The sequence below is a fragment of the Cebus imitator genome, unplaced genomic scaffold, assembly GCF_001604975.1.
Source record: "Cebus imitator isolate Cc_AM_T3 unplaced genomic scaffold, Cebus_imitator-1.0 Scaffold33, whole genome shotgun sequence".
Classification (NCBI taxonomy): Eukaryota; Metazoa; Chordata; class Mammalia; order Primates; family Cebidae; genus Cebus; species Cebus imitator.
In genome coordinates this window covers 4,500,776-4,521,871 of record NW_016107348.1, presented here as the reverse complement: position 1 = coordinate 4,521,871, position 21,096 = coordinate 4,500,776, and the positions used below count along the sequence as shown (strand labels likewise).

General features: G+C 48.3%; 1 protein-coding gene across 4 annotated transcripts in view; it reads left to right on the top strand.

The window, feature by feature from the left end:
- The window catches only part of NCF2 (neutrophil cytosolic factor 2), a 51,093-nt gene that overhangs the window by 25,995 nt on the left and 4,002 nt on the right, over positions 1-21,096 (top strand). For all 4 annotated transcript variants that reach the window (XM_017524372.2, XM_017524373.2, XM_037737071.1 and 1 more), the window contains exons 4-15: positions 1,308-1,416; positions 4,933-5,067; positions 6,563-6,670; positions 8,977-9,036; positions 10,514-10,557; positions 12,295-12,436; positions 12,651-12,719; positions 13,811-13,886; positions 15,490-15,515; positions 15,933-16,084; positions 16,211-16,322; positions 19,236-19,413. In XM_017524372.2, the coding sequence (XP_017379861.2) occupies positions 1,308-1,416; positions 4,933-5,067; positions 6,563-6,670; positions 8,977-9,036; positions 10,514-10,557; positions 12,295-12,436; positions 12,651-12,719; positions 13,811-13,886; positions 15,490-15,515; positions 15,933-16,084; positions 16,211-16,322; positions 19,236-19,413 (1,211 nt within the window). The remainder of the gene's footprint in view (positions 1-1,307; positions 1,417-4,932; positions 5,068-6,562; positions 6,671-8,976; positions 9,037-10,513; positions 10,558-12,294; positions 12,437-12,650; positions 12,720-13,810; positions 13,887-15,489; positions 15,516-15,932; positions 16,085-16,210; positions 16,323-19,235; positions 19,414-21,096) is intronic.

The window sequence follows — 21,096 nt, the reverse complement described above, 5'->3', positions numbered from 1 at the left end:
GTAGGATTTTGGCTCACTTCAACCTCTGTCTCCTGGGTTCAAGCGATTCTCCTGCCTCAACCTCCTGAGTAGCTGGGACTATAGGCACGTACCACCACGCCTAGCTAATTTTTTTATATTTTTAGTAGAGACGGGGTTTCACCATGTTGGCCAGGCTGGTCTTGAACTCCTGACCTCAAATGATCCACTTGCCTCGGCCTCCCAAAGTGCTGGGATTGCAGGTTTGAGCCACCGCACCTGGCCTCTGTAGACATCCTGATGGGCTAGGGAATTATTAGGAGGATTTTGCTGGGCTCGTGTAATGCCTGGTAGACCCAGGTGGTGTCAATTCCCATCTGAAATCCGTCTGCTTAGCCAGCTCAGCAGGGAGGAAGGCACGTTGATAGGTTAATGCTGAAGGTACTTAAAGTGTGTGCCCTCTGAGACCTTTAGCAAGCTCCCAAACAGGCAAAGGAACACGGTGGAAATTGCAGCTGCCGAAAAACAGGAATCCTGTGCTTCTGCGTGTCCCCTTCGCAGTGGAAGAGGCTCAGAGGCTCAGTGAATTGAAGGTAGTCACCCCTCCTTCCAGCTTAAAAAGAAGAACTTTATTTCTGGGGTACTTTTGGGTACCTCTTCCCCTTCTCTGTAACCCAGAAAGATGTGTGGAAGCAACCTGCAAGGCCCGCTGCTACTTAAGGATTGGTCTGCATGCATTTAGTAGGTTTTACAATCATCCTTATTAACAACAGGGATCCTGGAGAAAGCCCTCCTCCGAATTCAAACCCAAGGTCTCTTATTTCCCACATTGATGCTGCTGCTGCCCTGGGACTTACCTCAACCCTAACGGTGATGGCAAGTGGAACTTCTCGTCCAGCCACACTGGCACCCGTTCCTTACGACTCTCTTGGCCAACCAGCCCTTGTGCTCAGCTCTAAAATTCCTTGAGATCAGGGTTCTACCTTCTACACCATGTATTATTTAAATACCCTGATAATAGCGTATATGGCATTTGAAAAGCGACAAGCCAGGTTGTCAGAATGGTAACAGTTGTGTGCAGTCGATAGAGAAGAAACTCCCTGTGATTGTCCAAGACTGGGGGCGCTCAGGGTTGCTGTGAGGTAGAGCCCTTGAGGGGTGGGGGGCACCATTCCAAGGAGTTCTATAGAATACTTGCACTCAGGATTGCTGAAAAACTAGAACAGGTCAAAAGGAACTGAAAGGCTTCTTGTCCCAGTGAAATAGATGGGGAAGGGAGAAGCAGACTCACATTTTATGCGGCATTTATTCTTCCATGCACTGCTGTATTTTCTCCCTCTGTCCGGCAGGTACGATTTGGCTATCAAAGACCTTAAAGAAGCCTTGACTCAGCTTCGAGGGAACCAGCTGATAGACTATAAGATCCTGGGGCTTCAGTTCAAGCTGTTTGCCTGTGAGGTAAGGAGAACAGGGCCTGTGCTGGGCAGGAGGGGATCCTGGCTGGATGGACAGCTGACAGTTCAGATGCACAGTGATCTGTTGACTCCTCCAGGAGCTTGGAAAAGCCATTTTGCCTCCTCTGCCTTGAGACTCAGATTTTCCCTGAAGAAAAGACTGAGATGGATTATTTCAGGCTCAAGGCATTGTCATCAGTTATGTGGGGGCATGCGTCTTATTCATGTGAGGCTCAAAGGAACAGGTGAAAATGAGCCCACTGGGCTCTCTGAAGGGAAGCTGGACACAAGTGTGTTGGCTTGTGAAAATATCACGATAATTTGCATGTTTTGTTTCGCAATTCAGATTGACAAGCTATTTGTTCAGCATTTTGCTAGCAGACCCAAAACCATGAGTTTGTCGTCCATGCAGGACCTGCCAGAACCTTCCTCAGTTTCCAAGTTTATAGACCACACTCTGTACTATCCATGTATCTTACCCCATGTACTTGATTGATACCTGAAGCGAGTGAGGATAATTTGGCATAAATCTGTCCCCTTTTTCTCAAAGAACAGCTCAAGGCACATATTTAGGTAAAGACTTCTGCAGAATAACTTATTTTCTCTATTATCAAAAGGGAGAGTCATGACTGGCTTTGACTTTGCAGGTTCATTTACTTTTTCCAGTTGGCCCTTCCCACCCCTCCCACTTCTAAGTATGTATCAGCAGTTTTGAAAACGAAAATTCCTGTAAATGTCACAGATCTTTCTTTAGAAAAATCACTGGTGCTCTAGTTTCTCAGGCACAAGAAGTCAAGTGTTCCCAGGGTCGCTCAGGGCTAATAATAGAGTCTGTAGCTGCCCTTGGCCCCTGGGGACATGTGGCCCCATCCCAACCCTGCAGCAGACTAGCAACTTACTTCACTTCTCACATTCTGGGAAGATGGGGCTTTGCGGTGGGAATTGGCTGCCATTCGACCAGCTTCTTGAGTAGGGTCTCTCAACCGTGGTGCTATTAATGTGTTGGACCCGACAATCTTGTATTGTGGCGGAGGTGGGTGGTGTGCGGTGTGTCCTGTGGATCGTGGGATCTTTGACAGCATCTGTAGTTTTAGATGCCAGTAGCACTACCACCACCACTCAATGTGACAACCTAAAATACCTCCAGACATTGCCAGTAACCCAATGAGAGCCACTTATACAGACTAAACAGTTGGGGGACCAGTGGCTCTAGAGAAAGGATTATGCCACGGCAGCATCAAAGCAGAATCCCATGAGAGGAGTGTTTCCCCTGGAGTTGAGGTGAAATGGCCTGAGAGGACAAAAATACTGGCTGAGTGGCCCTGTCTGCAAGTAAGGCTGAACTTTTCAGGGTCTAAGGCCCTCTTTGTCATGTGGGACCTTCCAGCCATTTCCCTACTTAAAATCCTTCTCTTCCTAACATGGTACGACCCTGGCTTCTGAGAATCATATGATTATTTTTGAAGGTGTCAAAGTTTTTCTTGTCATCAGTTTGTAAAAGCAGATTGTAGGGAGATGTCTTAAGAGAAGGTGGCTGAGAACCAAATAGGAAGTTTTAAATGACCTAAGTTCTTTCTTTCTGCACACAAGGTCAGGGATGGGCTGGAGAAGTTGACAAATTCAGAAGGCAGTAGCTCATTGAGTCTCAGAAATAGGCCTAAAAGGAATCTAGATTTCCACTTCCAGGATTGATCCTGGCCCCCATCATGCAGCACCAGCCATCAGTGCCGCAGAAACACCAACTCTGCCACCTGTCTGAGTTTGGCAAGTTCATGTTGTTGGCAGGAGCCTCAGTTCTTTGCGAAATGAACTCTCTAGGGCTGCATAAGTCTTGTCATGACATGGCAGCTGGCATCCCCCAAAACAAGTGACCCAAGAGCAAGACAGAGTGTCAATGTCTTTTATAACGTAGCTTCAAATGTCACATCCCCTCATTTCCATAATATCCTATTTTTAAAATTTATTTGGTTGGGCATGGTGGCACACGCCTGTAATCCCAGCACTTTGGGAGGCCGAGGCAGGTGGATCACCTGAGGTCAGGAGTTCGAGACCAGCCTGGCCAACGTGATGAAACCCCATTTCTACTAAAAATACAAAAAAAACCCAGGTGTGGTACTGTGTACCTGTAGTCCCAGGTACTTGGGAGGCTGAAGCAGGAGAATCACTTGAACCCGGGAGGCGGAGGTTGTAGTGAGCCAAGATCACACCATCGGACTCTACCTTGGGCAACAAGAGTGAAACTCCGTCTCAAAACAAAAAATTATTTTAATCAAGCCATTTTAAAAATCTTAGTAATGCATCCAAACAATTGTATGTAAATTATGAAACATAATAAACACTCAAGAATCTACAGCCCAACTCAAGACCTGGAAAGTATGAGTACTGTTGCATTTACCATTCCCTTCCCACCCCAGGGGAAGCGTTCCCCTGGCTTCTGTGCTAACCTCTGTCTCCTGGGTTCAAGCGATTCTCCTGCCTCAGTTTCCCAAGTAGCTGGGATTACAGGTGCCCACCACCACGCCCAGCTAATTTTTGTATTTCTAATAGACACAGTTTTCTCCATGTTGGCCAGGCTGATCTTGAACTCCTGACCTCAAGTGATTCACCTGCCTTGGCCTCCCAAAGTGCTGAGGTTACAGGCGTGAGCCACAGCGCCTGGCCTGTGTTGCTGTATTCGTCTTGTTACTCATATGGTCTGAGCCAGGTTCTGCTGGTGCTGGTACAGGAGGTTGCATCTTGATCCCTCTTCCCACCCTGTACCTGTCCAGTGTTGCAGCCTAGGTACAGTGGCAGGGGCTGGACTGGAAGGCCACACACGTGTATTTTATTCCCAACTCTCTGCCTCTAGAAGGGGCCTTAAGCAAGTCACTCTTTCACTAAAGCAACTCATACTAAAACAGCACAACAATTCTTTTTTTTTTTTTTTTTGAGATGGAGTCTCACTTTGTCACCCAGGCTGGAGTGCAGTGGCGTGGTCTTGGCTCACTGCAACCTCCACCTCCCAGGTTCAAGTAATTCTCCCACCTCAGTCTCCTGAATAGCTGGGACTACAGGTGTCCATCACCACGCCTGGCTAATTTTTGTATTTTTAGTAGAGACTGGGTTTCACTATGTTGGCCAGGCTGGTCTAGAACTCCTGACCTCATAATCCGCCTGTCTCAGCCTCCCAAAGTGCTGGGAGCATGAGCCACAGCACCTGGCCAATTCTTTTTCCTTTTGTTAAACCTGGTTTGAACACTCTGTATATAATAGTTCTTGTCCCTTCCTGACCTATTTGGTTATGGGAAGAATACGCATGATGTTGCATTTATACATTCAATGGTGTTTTCTTAACACCGTGTTTGTGTTTGACGTAACTTGATAGCAAGACTAATTGCACTGTATTTTAGGTATTCCCGGGAATGCTGAGAAAGGGAGAAATGTTACCAGGCAGCATTCCCAGAGTATACGTGTGAGCCCTTCCCTGGCACCTTGATTTGGAGTAGTCTCAAGTTTTGTGTTGTGGTCTGTGCTTTTCCAGGTGTTATATAACATTGCTTTCATGTATGCCAAGAAGGAGGAATGGAAAAAAGCTGAGGAACAGTTAGCATTGGCCACCAGCATGAAGTCTGAGCCCAGACATTCCAAAATCGACAAGGCCATGGAGTGTGTCTGGGTAAGCATATCGGTGATGCAGGTGGTGAGAGGAGTTCACTGGATGCTCGTTTGTGTCAGAGGACGTGCCACTGAGAAACCATCAGAGTGGTGCTTTCTTTCTGTGAGTCCGGGTAGCACTCATCTAAGGGTATAGTTCCACGTAAGTTCTTGAATCTGTGCTAAGAAGCTGGGGCCTAGAGTATGGGACGGCAGAGCTCGTGCCTCACAGCGCCCTCGGAGTGGGACCCCTCGGCAGTGCGGAACAGGATGTGGGATGCTGGAGTGGTCTGCACAGACTCTCAGCACTGAGAGGGCAGAGCCCATGTCTGCTTGATCACCACCGAGTCCTCACAGCCTGGCACAGTGCTAGGCACATAACAGCTCTCAACAAAAATGTTTTGTTTTGTTTTGTTTTGAGATGGAGTCTCTGTTGCCCAGCTTGGAGTCCAGTAGTGTGATCTCCCTGCAACCTCTGCCTCCTGGGTTCAGCAATTCTACAGCCTCAGCCTCCCAAGTAGCTGGGATTCCAGGCGCATGCCACCATGCCTGGCTTTTTTTTTTTTTTTTTTTTTTTTTTTTTTTTTTGAGACGGAGTTTCGCTCTTGTTACCCAGGCTGGAGTGCAATGGCGCGATCTCGGCTCACTGCAACCTCCGCCTCCTGGGTTCAGGCAATTCTCCTGCCTCAGCCTCCTGAGTAGCTGGGATTACAGGCACGTGCCACCATGCCCAGCTAATTTTTTGTATTTTTAGTAGAGACGGGGTTTCACCACGTTGACCAGGATGGTCTCGATCTCTTGACCTCGTGATCCACCCGCCTCGGCCTCCCAAAGTGCTGGGATTACAGGCTTGAGCCACCGCGCCCGGCCCTGCCTGGCTAATTTTTGTATTTTTGATAGAGATAGGGTTTTGCCATGTTGGCCAGGCTGGTCTCGAACTCCTGACCTCTGGTGAACCGTCCACCTTGGCCTCCCAAGATGCTAGGATTACAGATGTGAGCCAGTGTACCTGACGAAAAAATGTTTTATGTGAATGAACGATAAAAGTTATTCATAGTTCAAGCATATTTGTGAATAAGGCTAGCTTTAAATCTGATCTTTAAAACACAGAGAAGAGGGCTCAAGTCAGTCTTTATATGCCTATCCTCGTCAGCAAACACCCATCCAAGGGAGCACTGTCATGAGCCTTGCTTGATCCCGGGCCATCCTTGTCGTGGTGGTGCCATCTGCACTGTGCAAGAACCCTACAGACACCACAGAGTGGGAGAGGAGCAGTTCCTCTGGGAAAAGAGGTTGCTGGGCAAACAGCACCAAAAATGTCTACGTGGCCTCTCAGCAGAAGGTGATATTGAAACCAACGATCCCTACCTTAACACCCTAGAGGAATGACAGTATTTGGAAAAATGCTTCTATGTGGTTATCTCAATGAATTCTTGCATCGATTCACTGAGGGAGGCAGCACAAGCATCGTCACCCCCATTTTCAGGTAAGGAAATGCTACATTTTCTGTGTTACAGAAGCAGAAGCTGTATGAGCCCGTGGTGATCCCTGTGGGCAGGCTGTTTCGACCAAATGAGAGACAAGTGGCTCAGCTGGCCAAGAAGGATTACCTAGGCAAGGCGACGGTAGGTGGGATTGCTCGGCTTCTCCTGAGTCTCCCGTGGCCTGGGCCATGTGGAGCAAGGTGGGAAGGACTCTTGAGAGGAGGCCGGCCCTCCTTGTGGCTCTGTTCCTGGGATGGCAATGAGAGACTTGTTTATAGGAAGGAGATTTGGCTGAAAGATAGGCAGCCACTTCTGGTTTATTTTCTCCAGGCTGCTCTCATTCCTCCCTTCCAGCTTGACCCTAGGTGGGAGCCAAGGGTAACTCACAGAATGCTGATTCTTGGGGACTGAGCCAATGGAGGGAAAACACAGCCATGAGGAGCTCACTAAATATGAAGAGAGAACCAGGCAGGGTGGCTCATGCCTGTAATCCCAGTGCTTTGGGAGGCTGAAGTGGGAGGATCACTTGAGGCCAGGAGTTTGAGACCAGCCTAGCTAGTAGAGAGGCTGAGGCTAGAGGATCGCTTGAACCCAGGATTAATTCAAGGTTACAGTGAGCTATGATTGCACCACTGTACTCTAGCCTGAGTGACAGAGTGAGACTGTTTCTAAAAAATAAAAATAAATATGGAGAGAACATGTTAGGGAAAGAGATTAGCGTAGGATCCTCTTGGCTTAATGTGCCTTGTAGTTCACGTTTTAGTGGGCTGAGGAATCTTTCTCCATGTAGCCCTATGTTTAGACTATGTCTTAAATTGAACTTCTTCTAAATCCAGGCGTGGCCAGGTGTGGTGGCTCGTGCCTGTAATCCCAGCACTTTGGGAGGCTAAGGCAGGCAGATCACTTGAGGCCAGGAGTTCAAGACCAGGCTGGCCAACATGGTGAAACCCCGTCTTTACTAAAAATACAAAATTAGCCAGGTGCTGTGGCGCATGCCTGTAATCCCAGCTACTCGGGAGGCTGAGGCAGGAAAATCACTTGGACCCAGGAGGTGAAGGTTGCAGTGAGCTGAGATCATGCCACTGCGCTGCAGCCTGGGCAATAAGAGAGAAACTCTGTCTCAATAATAACAATAATAATAATAATAAATCCAGGTAAATTCTTTCAGACATGATCTGAAGTGAGTCAACAGTGCCTTTCCAAAACTACATTTGACTTTGACACATTCGTAGGGCTAAAGTTGCCCAGTGGTCGGGTAGCTGGGGTCTAGCATACTAGCAGGGGTCAAGAAAGGCTGGGTTAATGGAAACACCCCAAATATCTATTCAACTGATGAATGGATAATCAAAATGTGATATATCCATGCAACAGAATACTATGCAGCCATAAAAAGGAATGGAGTAGGATTCATGATACATCATGGATGGGCCTTGAAAACATGAAGTTATGTGAAGGAAGCCAGACACAAAAGGCCACCTGTTACACAATTCCGCTTATATGAAATGTCTTGTGCAACCTCTCAGCACTGAGAGGGCAGAGCCCACATCTGCTTGACCACCACTGAGTCCTCACAGCCTGGCACAGAGCTAGACACATAACAGCTCTCAGCAAAAATGTTTTGATTATATGAATGAATGATGAAAATTATCTATAAGCATATTTGTAAATAAAGCTAGCTTTAAATCTGATTTCTAAAACTCCGAGGAGAAGAAGAGGGCTCAAGTCAGTCACAGAGAGTGAAGTGGTTGTTGCCAATTTAGGGGGAAGGGGCATGTGGACTCACTGCTTAATGGGTCAGCATTTTCTTCTGGGGAGATGAAAATGTTTTGGAATTAGATAAAGGCGGTAGTTGCACAGCACTGTGAGTGTGATAAATGCCACTGAATCATTCCCTTTAAAATGACTAATTTGGGCCGTGCACAGTGGCTCACACCTGTAACCCTAGCACTTTGGGAGGGTGAGGCGGGTAGATCACCTGAGGTCAGAAGTTTGAGACCAGCCTGGCCAACATGGCAAAACCCCACCTCTACTAAAAATACAAAAATTAGCCGAGTGTGGTGGCGCACACCTGCAGTTCCAGCTACTTGGGAGGCTGAGACAGGAGAATTGCTTGAACCCAGAGGTGGAGGTTGCAGTGTGCTGAGATCGTGCCACTGCACTTCAGCCTGGCAACAGAGCTCCATCTCAAAAAAAAAGTTCATTTGGTGTTATACAAATTGCACCTCAATAAAAACATTTTTTTAAGAGAGAAAGCAAGCCTGTGTTAGCAGGGGTTGGGTGAATACTTGTTTCTTCAGTTGCTGAAATCCTAATCCAGAGGATCAGGAATCTAATCCTTAGTTACTGTCCACGTCTGAAACCAGGCTCAAGGCGTGAGCAAGGAGGGACACCTAGATGAATGGAAACAGCACTGGCAGAGCCTCACACCCGCCTGTCCTTGATTTCAGGTCGTGGCGTCTGTGGTGGATCAAGACAGTTTCTCTGGGTTTGCTCCTCTGCAACCACAGGTGAGGCAATCCTGACCTTCTCCATGGGCCTAGTTTTCGAGAGCTTTCTGTGAGCATCCAACTGGGGAGAGAGACTATGTGTGCTGAGCTGCCTTCTTGTAAGGCTTCTTCAAGTGGCCCTCAGTGCAGCTGAGGGATCTGCCTGCCCTCTCGCAGTCCCAGGTTCCATGGCTGGTAAGGGAATGAGGCAATGTCAGACTTTACCCCAAGTCCTCTGAAGCCAACTCTCCTGCTTCCCCCCAAATGTCAGTCTTCACATCTCTAAAGAGATGTGCAGATCCTCTCTCTGAAACCTCAACCATTCTTTCAGGCAGCTAAAACACGAGCTATGGAAGGCTTGTTAACAAAGCCTCTTCTTGGGTACAGGGGCAAGTGAGGAACCCTGTGGGGCCTGGGCCTGAGGTTTGGGCTCTCCTGGCTCTACCCATCACCCATGTGCAGGGGTTCTCTCGGGAACACAGGGAGTGTGAACCTTTTTTCTGCCCAAACTGGGCTTGGAGAGGTGGGCTCAGATGAACGGGATGACAGTGGAGCTAGAAATGCAGACATTGCTTCCTTGTGAAGAGAAGGGGAGCATGTAGAGGAAGAAGAAAGCTCTGTGGCAATGAAACCGTCATGGGAAGAGCACTGGCCAGCACCAGCAGAGGGCAGGTTTTCTGAGCAGGGAGCCTGTGTTCCAGATCTAGAGTCCGTGATCTCAGAGGACCATGAGGGGAACACAGCCCAGGTCACTGGACTCCATGGTATCCAGTGTAGAACGGGGGAGGAGATCTTTGCCCAGTCAGTGGATCCTGTGTCAATTTTAAATACTCAGAAGTGGCCAGGAATAGTGGCTCACGCCTATAATCCCACCATTTTGGGAGGTTGAGGTGAGCAGATCACTCTAGTCCAGGAGTTCCAGACCAGCCTGGCCAACATGGTGAAACCCCCGTCTCTACTAAAAATACAAATATTAGCAGGGTGTGGTGGCAGGAGAATAACTTGAACCTGGGAGGCAGAGGTTGCAGTGAGCCGAGATCACGCCACTGCACTTCAGCCTAGGCGACACAGCGAGATTCCATCTCAAAAAAAAAAAAAATTAATTAAAAAATACTCAGAAGTGTCATGTGACGTAGTAGACATTAATTACAGAACAGAGCTTTTGGCAGCTGTCCTAGGAAAAGGACAGAGCTCAAGCTCGAAGCACTCTTGTGACACCATATTGCTGTGTGAGAGCTAGCTCTAGAAACTAGCTCTGGCTCTAAATGAATTGCCGTGCTAGTGAAACCCACACCTGGGGAGCTGGTGGGAGGTGTAATTTCCCAGTGTTCAGTCAGGGTGACTGTGCCCTTTTCCGACACAGTGTCCCATCAGTCAATAATGCATTATTTGATTTTCTGGTCTGGAAGAACGCTTGAGTTACCATTAGCCATTTGTTCTGTCTCCCTGCTTTCCCTCATTGCCTTTTCCATTTTCACTTCTCCTGAATGTTCAACAGGCAGCTGAGCCTCCACCCAGACCAAAAACCCCAGAGATCTTCAGGTAAGTTAGATTTAAATCCATATGCAGAATATCCAGGCTCCAAGCCTGAACTAATGGCAAGAAAGGGAGGGATGAAGATGAAACTCAGGTCAGGGTGTAAATCTTGTGGAATTTTCTAGAATGTCAGGCTTCTTCTGTTATCAAGGTTAGAACAGAATGGTATGGTGAGGGTGGAGTCTTGGCTGTGGTGGGGTGGGGCATCGGGACCTGGCTGCAGCTACATGGTGTCCCAGTGGCCCCTGTCCACGTGCTTAGCCACCCACGTGGCAAGAGGTTGTTGCTGAAGGGGAGTGGTGTCCTGTGGAACATAGCTACCCTAGGGGCCAGGACGCTGACCTCAGGTAGGAGTTCAGTTTCGCACGGCCACAGCCCTCACTGATGGGGGCAAGGAGAGCTCTCTGGAGACAGGAAGCTGGAATGGCGTTCTTTTTCCTGTGCGAGCACTTTCTACTCCCTATTTGCATGTGTTTTCCAAAGAAGTAACGGGGAAGGACTCAAGAAAAGGAAGTCCTTCTGTAAGATGAAAAACAAAGGGTGACATAACCTACAGCTTTCTTAAGAATTCCCTCTAAGTAATGAAGCTCGCCTGGTCCCCCCACCCAAAAAGGAGGTTTCACAAAGTGATTGGCCTGGCGCGCTAGCTCATGTCTCATGCCTGTAATCCCAGCACTTTGGGAGACGGAGGTGGGCAGATCACTTGAGGTCAGGAGTTCGAGACCAGGCGGGCCAACGTGGCAAAATTCCATCTATACTAAAAATACAAAAATTAGCTGGACCTGGTGATGCGTGCCTGTGATCCCAGCTACTCGGGAGGCTGAGGCAGGAGAATTACTTGAACTGGGGAAGTAGAGGTTGTAGTGAGCCGACATCGCGCCACTGCACTCCAGCCTGGGCAACAGAGTAATGCTCTGTCTCAAAAAATAAAAATAAATAAAAAGTGACAAAAGTACCAAAGCAACTACAAAAATGAGGGTGGTGGATGAGCTCGTTCCTAAACTCCCTGTCAGCTGGAAGGGCCTGTATTTCCTACAGGAATAGACACGCTGTCTGGAAACAAGGAAGGGCTGAGGAGGAAGTAACGGAGCAGGGAGTAAAGGAGGGGAGGCCTGAAACCCGAACGCCAGCTCTCAGTCACACCTTCCAAAGTGACGCCAATTAGAGCCCCAGAGCCTAAAAGCGTGGTCAGCCCTGAGGGAACCGACACTGCACCACTGCAGCTGGGCAGCCTCAGAGCCCTCCAGGAGCATCCCGCACGCTGCCCGTCACCTCCCCTCCTCACAGTCTCCTTTCCCTGGCCCAACGCTGGCTCTAGGTGGTTCTCCTCCCTCTTCTCCCACCTGTCTTTCTCGCCCAGATGGCTCTCACTTGACTTCCACCTTGTACTGTTCCCCTGACCACAGTCACCTGATCCACCCCAGCCCACCCTCAGGAGCTGGACAAGATGACCCAGCCAGGGACCTTCCTCCTCAGAAGGGAATGGAAGACGAGGATTGTAAGGCCTCACTGTCTGGTATTATGGGCTTTTTGCTTTTATTCTTGTCCCTCTGCATGTATGGTTATATGCACGTGTATACCAGTTTCTTACCAAGACCTCGTGGGAGCCCAGGCAGGCTCAGCGTCACCTGGGCAGTTGCAGTTAGGTGTGGAGTAGACCCAGGCTGGAGCCAAGTCCCCGGCTCCAAGTTCACTGTGCTTGTGTGAGGGCATGTGGGCTGGATCTTGTGTCTACCCCCGCAGGGCTCTGGAAGGGGAGGCTCACCGTGTGCTGTTCGGGTTTGTGCCTGAGACAAAAGAAGAGCTCCAGGTCATGCCAGGGAACATTGTCTTTGTCTTGAAGAAGGGCAATGACAACTGGGCCACAGTCATGTTCAACGGGCAGGTATGCAGAGGACTGGGAGCGGTGTGACGGGCATGGGGTCCCGGCAGCAAATGCAGTCTTTCTGCAGAGCAGCATCTGCTGCCTTCTGTGCAGACCAGCCGAACTCTTGTGTCTGCTCGCCATCCTTCCCCAGGACTCTGGGCTGTTGTGTGGTATGGGGACTGATGAGCACATCTTTCTTTTCCCTTTCTGATTCTGTGACGCTGCGCTGCAGAAGGGGCTTGTTCCCTGCAACTACCTTGAACCAGTTGAGCTGCGGATCCACCCTCAGCAGCAGCCCCAGGTAATGCCATGCCAAGGCCTGACCCATTTCCTCTCACCATTTAGAGATCTCTCCCTGGAGGGGAGAAGCAGTGTAAAGAAGTGCTGTCCGGACCCCTGGAGAAAGACTCACTCGTCTTGAGCCTGGCTTGAGATGGCACCAGCTGCCCACAGCTGAACCTGGGAATGAGGGAAAAAAGCCCAGATGTGCTAAGTTGAAGGCATCCATAGGTCCCATTGGGCCCACCCACCTTTGCGACTCTTCCTGGTCAGAAGTGACTTGGGAAGCAAAGCCTACAGTATATGAGGGTTAGGTCTTCCCAGGTGTGTCTGCTTCACTTGGAAGAATATCAATGTGTTGGCTGGCACAATGCCATTAGAAATACAGTGAGTCCGGGCACAGTTGCTTACGCCTGTAATCCTAGCACTTTGGGAGGCTGCGGTGAGGATCACTTGAGCTCAGGAGTCTGAGACCAGCCTGAGCAAAACAGAGAGATGCCACCTCTATACAAATAAAAATAATAAAATGAGATCTGCTTTAGGGCTTTGAATCAGAGTGGGCCTTGCCAGCCACTGCTTCTAAACTGAATCCCCTCCTCACACTTCCAAAGTCTGTCCTGCCAGGCCTAGAGGGCTGTCTTTGTTGGATCTGAGCAGCCCTGTAAGTGATTCCATGGCAGTGGAGCCTGTCTCTCTCCAGACTGTGCGACCAGTTATATATGAGCTCCGCCCTCCTTGGTCAGAGTCACTATATCCAGATGTTGTGAAAAGTTTCAGATGCCTTTCTCTATGCCCTCTGCAGTGGAGACAAGAGCTCAGTCCTACCCCATGTCCAGTGGATTTCCAATATGGCTGAAAGAGATGCTCAAGCAGCAAGAGCGTTTTAGCGGGTCAGGATTCTTCTCTCCACTGTGGTTTTCATTTTCATCGGGCCAACCCCGCCGCCTCTTTTGGCCAACATTTTCCTTCGTCTTTCTCAAATGTCAGTGCCATTCCAACTTTTAGGAAGTTATTTCCATCTGGCTCCTTTTCATGGAGTCTCTGTAGGGGGATCTTCCCACATCCTCCCCTGCCTGGGAACTTTGTCTGATCATCACTCCCTGTTGCTTTCAGGAGGAAAGCTCTCCAGAGTCTGACATCCCAGCTCCTCCTAGTTCCAAAGCCCCTGGAAGACCCCAGTTGTCACCAGGTGAGTGGTCCTGGAGCAACAGCCTTGGTCTGGGTGCAGGGGCATGCCAGGCTGCTTCCTGAGTTCCTCTCCCCGCCTTCCAGGAAGTTCTGCTTTCTTCTTTTCCCAACATGTCACTCAGCTAATGACCACACAGCCCAGAACCCTCCTTTCCTGCACTGCCCACCCACCCCAAACATGAAATCAATGCCCTCTCTCCCTGCCTCCTGCAAAGCACTCACCAGGCTTGGGTGAATGTAGCTGGTCTCTGAGTGACTCACCTAGTCACCACACCCCTTGATCGTTAGGTACTGAAACCATGTCTCAGGAAGAAAAGTTGAAGTAGCTGTACATGTTTACCTCAGAGGGGTATAGAGTGGCTGTTTTCAAATGACTGAGGCACTGTATCTGGAAAAGAAACTGTTCTGTGGAGCCCTGAGGCTGAACAGAGAACCAATGGGCAGATGTGAAACAGAAACGTTCTCTCCGAATGGCTGTCTCCTGGTGTGGAGAGGGCTGTCGTGGGAAGTGATGGGCTTCTTATCATTCATGCACTTGAAGCAGATTCTGGATAAGTGCTTGGTAGGGGTGCACAGAGTACCATATCCTACATCCATGATCGCCGCACGTGCCTGATCATCAGAATCTCCTGCGATGTCCCTTCCCCCATTTTTATTTTGAAAACCATCAGACCTACGGAAAAGTTGACAGTAGAATACAATACACATCAGAATATCTTTCACTGAACTCACCAATTGTTAACATTTTGCACCATGAGTTGGCCCTGCTACAGTCTATTTTTCCCTCGAGCCAGTTGAAAATAAGTTACAGACTTGTGCCACTTCACCCTACGTATCTGCAAAAACACAGGTATCCAGTATACTTCACATTCATATAACGTTATATAATGTATATTCCATATTCAAATTGCTCCCATTGCTCCTGCTCAACGTCCTTGACAGCTTTTTTGTTATCTTTTGTCTAGAGGCTCATCAAGGATCGCATGTAAACTCAGGATGATTTTGTGAATATGGGGTCCTAGGCTACTGGCTCTTGATTATTTAGGACTGGAAGGGGGCTTGGGAATTTGTGTTTTAGAAAAAAACTTCCCACGTGATTCTAATGATCAGCTAGGTTTGAGATCAATAGTAAATATCTTTATGCATGCTTCTCTTACATAAATTATATTACATTAATATATGATGCACTGTAGGAAACATACACAAATAAAGAATAAGGTGAGGGTAAGTGGCTCTAGTAGTTCTTCCGGTGGCCTCTGGCTCACCTTGCACTCCTGATTTTCATTGCCTTGGATCCTGCGGGTTTAACTGACTTTTGAGATCCCACTAACCTCGCGGGTTGGTGAGGATATGCTGGTCCTTTGATAATTACCTACAGGCTCCCTGGAAGCTGAGACTGAGTTTGTTTATGTGTTCGTGACCTTCATGCTTCCCCAGGGTTAGATTCTCCCCACAGTTTACTAAGGTTAATAATTCCCCCACAGATTAAAGGGTAAGAGGTTGGGGGCCCTGTTCGAAGAGGTTTCATCTGCGTGTGGCAGGGGCTGGCCAAGCGTGTTCATTCATCATCATCTTTTGTTTTACTCCCTGCTTTTTCCATTTAGGTCAGAAACAAAAAGAAGAGCCTAAGGTAACATTTTTCCCTTGTACTGTTTCAAGTGGGAGAAGATGAGAGAGATTAGGCTATCAACCACAGACATGCCTGTCCAGATTGTAGAAAGAGCCCCAGTGGAAGGGTCGAACCAGTTGCTACCTTACAGAGTCCATGGGCTGGGGACCTCTTAACAGCCTCCCCGACTATCATGCACACATTTCCTACTTCCCAAGCTGGTGGGCCAGATCCTGCTGAGGAGGAATTCCTGTCCAAGCACAGGTCGGGCCAAAGGACCTCTGAAGGCCTTTTAGGCTACAATGAAACCGGTTACTTGTTGGCCTCTCCCCTGCTGCATGGGGTACCCCCATGCCAAATCACAAAGCTGCGGTGACGTGGGATGTTGAGAGAAAGCCTCAGACACTCAGGAGTTCTCTCTGCTTCCTCCCCACTCAGGAAGTGAAGCTCAGTGTTCCCATGCCCTACACACTCAAAGTACACTACAAGTACACGGTAGTCATGGAGACTCGGCCCGGGCTCCCCTACAGCGAGGTCCGGGACATGGTGTCTAAGAAACTGGAGCTCCGGCTGGAACACACTAAGCTGAGGTGAGCTCCATGCGGGCAGCTGTGAGGAGTACCGCGGGGACCTTGTGCTGGCCCGGAGGACGGAAGAGGAGGGTGGTGTTTGTGATCATGTTCTCTGGCTTATTCTTACTCATTACCCCCACCCAGCTATCGGCCTCGGGACAGCAACGAGCTGGTGCCCCTTTCAGAAGAGAGCATGAAGGATGCCTGGGGCCAGGTGAAAAACTACTGCCTGACCCTGTGGTGTGAGAACACAGTGGTGAGTGCAGCGAGGGCACCTAAGCTTATGTTTCCACGGGTCCACTTCCTCAACAATTTGACATTTACCAGGCACCTTCTGCGTACTGGGCACTGTGCATGGTGTTGGGGATATAGTGGGTAACAAGTCACAGCTCTGCCTCCCCGCTACCTGCATCCTCACTCCAGTTGCAGCAGGGAGTTTCCCACAAGAGAAGAGCAGGCCCCGCAGGGCAAGAGCCCACAGAAAGCGTCCTGCGCCTCCATCGGCTCCCTGCCTGACTGTCAAACATCCCGTCCATCACTGTCGAGCAAGGTTGGAATGACATCATAGCGTAAGGCTGAGCTCAGAGCCATTCTTCACCCTCTTAAGCTGTTTCTTTTCTTTTCCTTCCCTCCCTCTTCCTCTCCTTTCTTCTCTTTTTTTCTTTCTTTCTCTCTTTCCCCCCCTCTCTGTCTTTCTTTCTCTCTGTGTCTCTTTCATCTTGCTCTGTCACCCAGGCTGGAGTGCAGTGGCACAATCTCACTACAACCTTCACCTCACGGGCTCAAGCAATCCTCCCATCTCAGCCTCCCAAGTAGCTGGAACTACAGATGTGTGCCACCACACATGGCTACTTTTTTAAATTTTTTGTTTACAGTATATATAGTCTCACTATATTGCCTGGGCTGGTCTCAAACTCCTGGGCTCAAGCAATCCTTCCACCTCAGCCTCCAAGGTGTTGGGATTATACGCATGAGCCATTGCACCTGGCCAACCTTCTCAAGTTAACATGAGGAGGAACACTTTCACATGAGGGTGAAAGAGAATAGCATTTCACAAAGAGATGATTTGGGTAACAAACTATTAACAGCAAGTATCTATGAGAACTTCCCATGTGAGATACTGTGCAAAGTGCATTCTGTGTTAGTTCTTACAATCTTCACAACTCTGTGAAGTAGACATTATTTTCCCATTGTATAATTTAGGAAACAAGGCAAAGAGAGGTCAAGCAGCTTGACCAAGACTGAATAGCTGGTTAGTAGCGGAGCTGAACGCAGGCAGGCATTTAGACTCCAGAGCCTGCCTCTATTCCTATCTACCCCGCTGTACTGCTGGTACCAGGGCAGGCCCTCTGATGAACCTGAGGTCTTACTAGCCTGAAGTCTGACTTTCAAGTAAGAACAGTGGGAGTCAGTTGAAAAGTTAGAGGCTAGAAGCATTCATGGTAGCAACAAGGTAAGACTCTTGAACTCTGTCCATTGGCCTCCAGAGGAAAAGTTGCCATTTCTTTTTGTTGCTGATGTTAATTCCCTCTGCCAACCGCAGACCCCGAAAACCACCCATCTTCTTTCTCTAAATATAGTTTTGCCTTTTATAGAATTTCATGTAAGTGGATTGTACAGTGTATGTAGTCTTTTTGTTTCACTAGTCTCACCCTTTTGATTGCTAAATGGTATTCCATTGTATGGATACTCCACCTGCTTGTGGACATTTGGGTTGTCTGCTGGTGACATTTTTCAGCAAACACTTGCTGAGCACCTAGGGCTTTGCAGATAGGCAGGCATGGGAAGCCTCATGTTTTGTAAACTGCTGGAGGTTCAGAAATGGCATACTGTGTTACGGAAGCATGTGGTAAACTATTTCACCCAGAACTGCCAGAGGGAAGTGGAACAGGTAGGAGCTGTCTTCCTGAAGAAAATGCTGCTGAGATCATTGTGATGTTTCACCGTAAAACAATAAGAAAGTAATGAGGTGGAGGAGGAAAGGATGCATTATACAGATGGAAAGGGAACACCATAAAAGTCAACATAGTGAGTAAAGGGGCTCAGTGTTCCTGGCTGCAATGGGGAGGGTGGAGGGAGACAGGCTGGAAAGGCAACATATCATGGAAGGCCTTGAACACTAGGATGCTGCTGTGAGCAGGGAGGAGAGCCACGTCTTGTTTGAAAGAATGGTTATGAGGCATATGAGCAAGGCGGGGGGCTGAGCTAGGATAGCCAGATCTTCCTGATGAATCAGCTCCCATCCAGTCCTGAGGCTGGAGACAACCCCACATACAGCATTAATGAGGCCAGTCTCCACTGACCAAAGCTGTTAATTAGGGCTATTTCAGAAGTTTCAGCTCTCCCTCCATTCACCTGTTTTTCTGACTTTGCATTTTTAGGTTGTGGCATTTGCAGTTCCATTGGTGTAGGGTGGAGGGCGTATCATACGAAACAGTTCATATGTGAATCCTTGGGAGAGCTGCTGTTTTCTGCCTACAAGTGGATTTGGAGATGCAGAAATGAGCAAGCAGGAAAGCTATTCTGGCTCATCCTGGCCTGGAGCCACGGTAGAGGCCGACTCCTTCCTGGCTCCTCCTGCAAACCTCATCCTCACAGCTGGGCAGAGGCGTTTAAAGGAAGGGGGTTTTTGGTAGATTCTCACTCAAGTCAGAGACAAATGTTTGCTGGAAAAGAAAAGTGGGAGAGGAAGAGTGAAAAATAACGAACCTAGAGAAGGGCAGTGTATAAACAGCCTCTGGGGCTGAGACAAAAGGCCCCAGTGCCCGGGGGTAAGAGTGAGTGTGAGTGAGTGTCGGGGGTCTCTTGGAAATCTGAAAGGTCACTTTAGGTTTTCCAACCGTCTTTGGAATAACCCCTTCAGCATCTTTTTAAAAAGATTCTTCCTAGAATGAGTTCTGCTCTAAATGTGTACTACTTCAACTTTTTTTTAATTAAAATTTTTTCCTTTGACAGGAGCTTCAATCTATTTGGTGGCTACACATAGCCAACCCTCTTAAAACTCCCAACAATGTTTTTGCAACGTAATCCAGGCTCAGGAGTCACTGTGGAATGTTCTTTATCACTATGCATTAGCCTTGGAGGCAGCAAGGCAGGTTCTCACTCACTAGGAGAAAGAAAATGGGCCGGGCAGGAAATTGGGAAATTAACAGCCCCTTTATTATTTCAGGGTGACCAAGGCTTTCCAGACGAACCCAAGGAAAGTGAAAAAGCTGATGCTAATAACCAGACCACAGAACCTCAGCTTAAGAAAGGCAGCCAAGTGGTAGCACTCTTCAGTTATGAGGCTACCCAACCAGAGGACCTGGAGTTTCAGGAAGGGGATATAATCCTGGTGCTATCAAATGGTAAGTGCTACTCCAAGATGATTGAAACAAATTTACATGTTAGCAGAAACAAGGTCGGTGCAGAGAAAAGAAAACATCAGTAACCTACAAATAAAACTTTGGCCAGTGTTTTCAACCTCCTTCCTAGCATTTAGCTGGAGAGAGTAAAGCTGAGTACTCGGACTTTCCCTGTGTATTGCTCTAGTAGCCGGGGAAGCAACAAGCAGCTGCGAGTGTCTCAAAAAAATAAAAACAAAACAAAAAAAAACCAGAGTCTCTCTCTCTGTCACCCATGCTGGAATGCAATGGTGCAATCTAGGCTCACTGCAACCTCTGGCTCCCAGGTTCAAGCGATTCTCCTGCCTCAGCCTCCTGAGTAGCTGGGATTACAGGCACCCATCACCATGCCTAGCTAACTTTTGTATTTTTAGTAGAGATGGGGTTTTGCCATGTTGACCAGACCGGTCTTGAACTCCTGGCCTCAAGTGATCCATCTGCCTCAGCCTCCCAAAGTGCTGGGATTATAGGCATAAGCCACCGCACATGGCCGGTGATAACATCTCAATTATTAAAGAATGAGTATGCTTTGGAAAGCATGGATTCTCATTCCCAGAGGTAACAAATGGGCTGGAATCATTCTGCCTTTGCGTCAAGCCATAGGACATTCTGCAAACCATAGTTCTTTGAATTAATGTACTTTTCAAAGAGAGAAGTAGGTAAATTTTGCCTTAAAAACCAGCTATTCAGAACTACCCTGTGTCTCTGGAGACTTTGATTCTGTTTGGAATGAACAGACTAAAAATTGAAACAGCTTGCCTGTAATCCTAGCTACTAGGGAGCTGAGGTAGGAGGATCACTTGAGGCCAGGAGTTCAAGGGTGTTGCCTAGGCAATATAGCAAGACCCACCTCTTAAAAGTGGAAAGTTCTAAGAATCCCTTGGAGAGTTTGTTAAATCACTTCCTGGGCCCAGACTCCAGGGATTCTGATTCAGGTCTGGGCCAAGTTTCCAGGTGATGGTGGTCTACTGCCTACATTCAGAGAAGCACTGTTCCACCTCATGGTTTGCCAGCCTAATTCTCTACCTGGGCACAAAAAGTCCCATCATAAAAGCCCTGCTCATAGGCTGAGTCTGTCTGCACTACCAATGCAAAGCAGTGAAAAACTATCAATTATAACAGAAAAATAAATAGAGGGGGAGATTTTAAAGTAAATGGGAGAAGGCTGGTTGCAGTGGCTCACACCTGTAGTCCTAGCACTTTGGGAGGCTTAGGCAAGGTGGGTAGATCACTTGAGGCCCAGGAGTTCACGACCAGTCTGGCCAATATGGTGAAAACCCGTCTCTACTAAAAATACAAGTTAGCCGGGTATGGTGGTACATGCCTGTAATCCTAGCTACTCAGGAGGCGGAGGCAGGAGAATTGCTTGAACCCAGGAGGTGGAGGTTGCAGTGAGCTGAGATGGTGCCACTGCACTCCAGCCTGGGTGACAGAGTGTGACTCAGTGGCAAAAATAAATAATAAAAATTTAAAAAGTTAATGGGGGTAGAGAGTATACAAGTGTGTAGCAATTACTTAAAAATATGAGTAGTATAGACCCGGCGTGGTGGCTCACACCTATAATCCCAACACTTTGGGAGGCCAAGGTGGGTGGATCACCTGGGGTCAGGAGTTCAAGACCAGCCTGGCCAACATGGTGAAACCCTG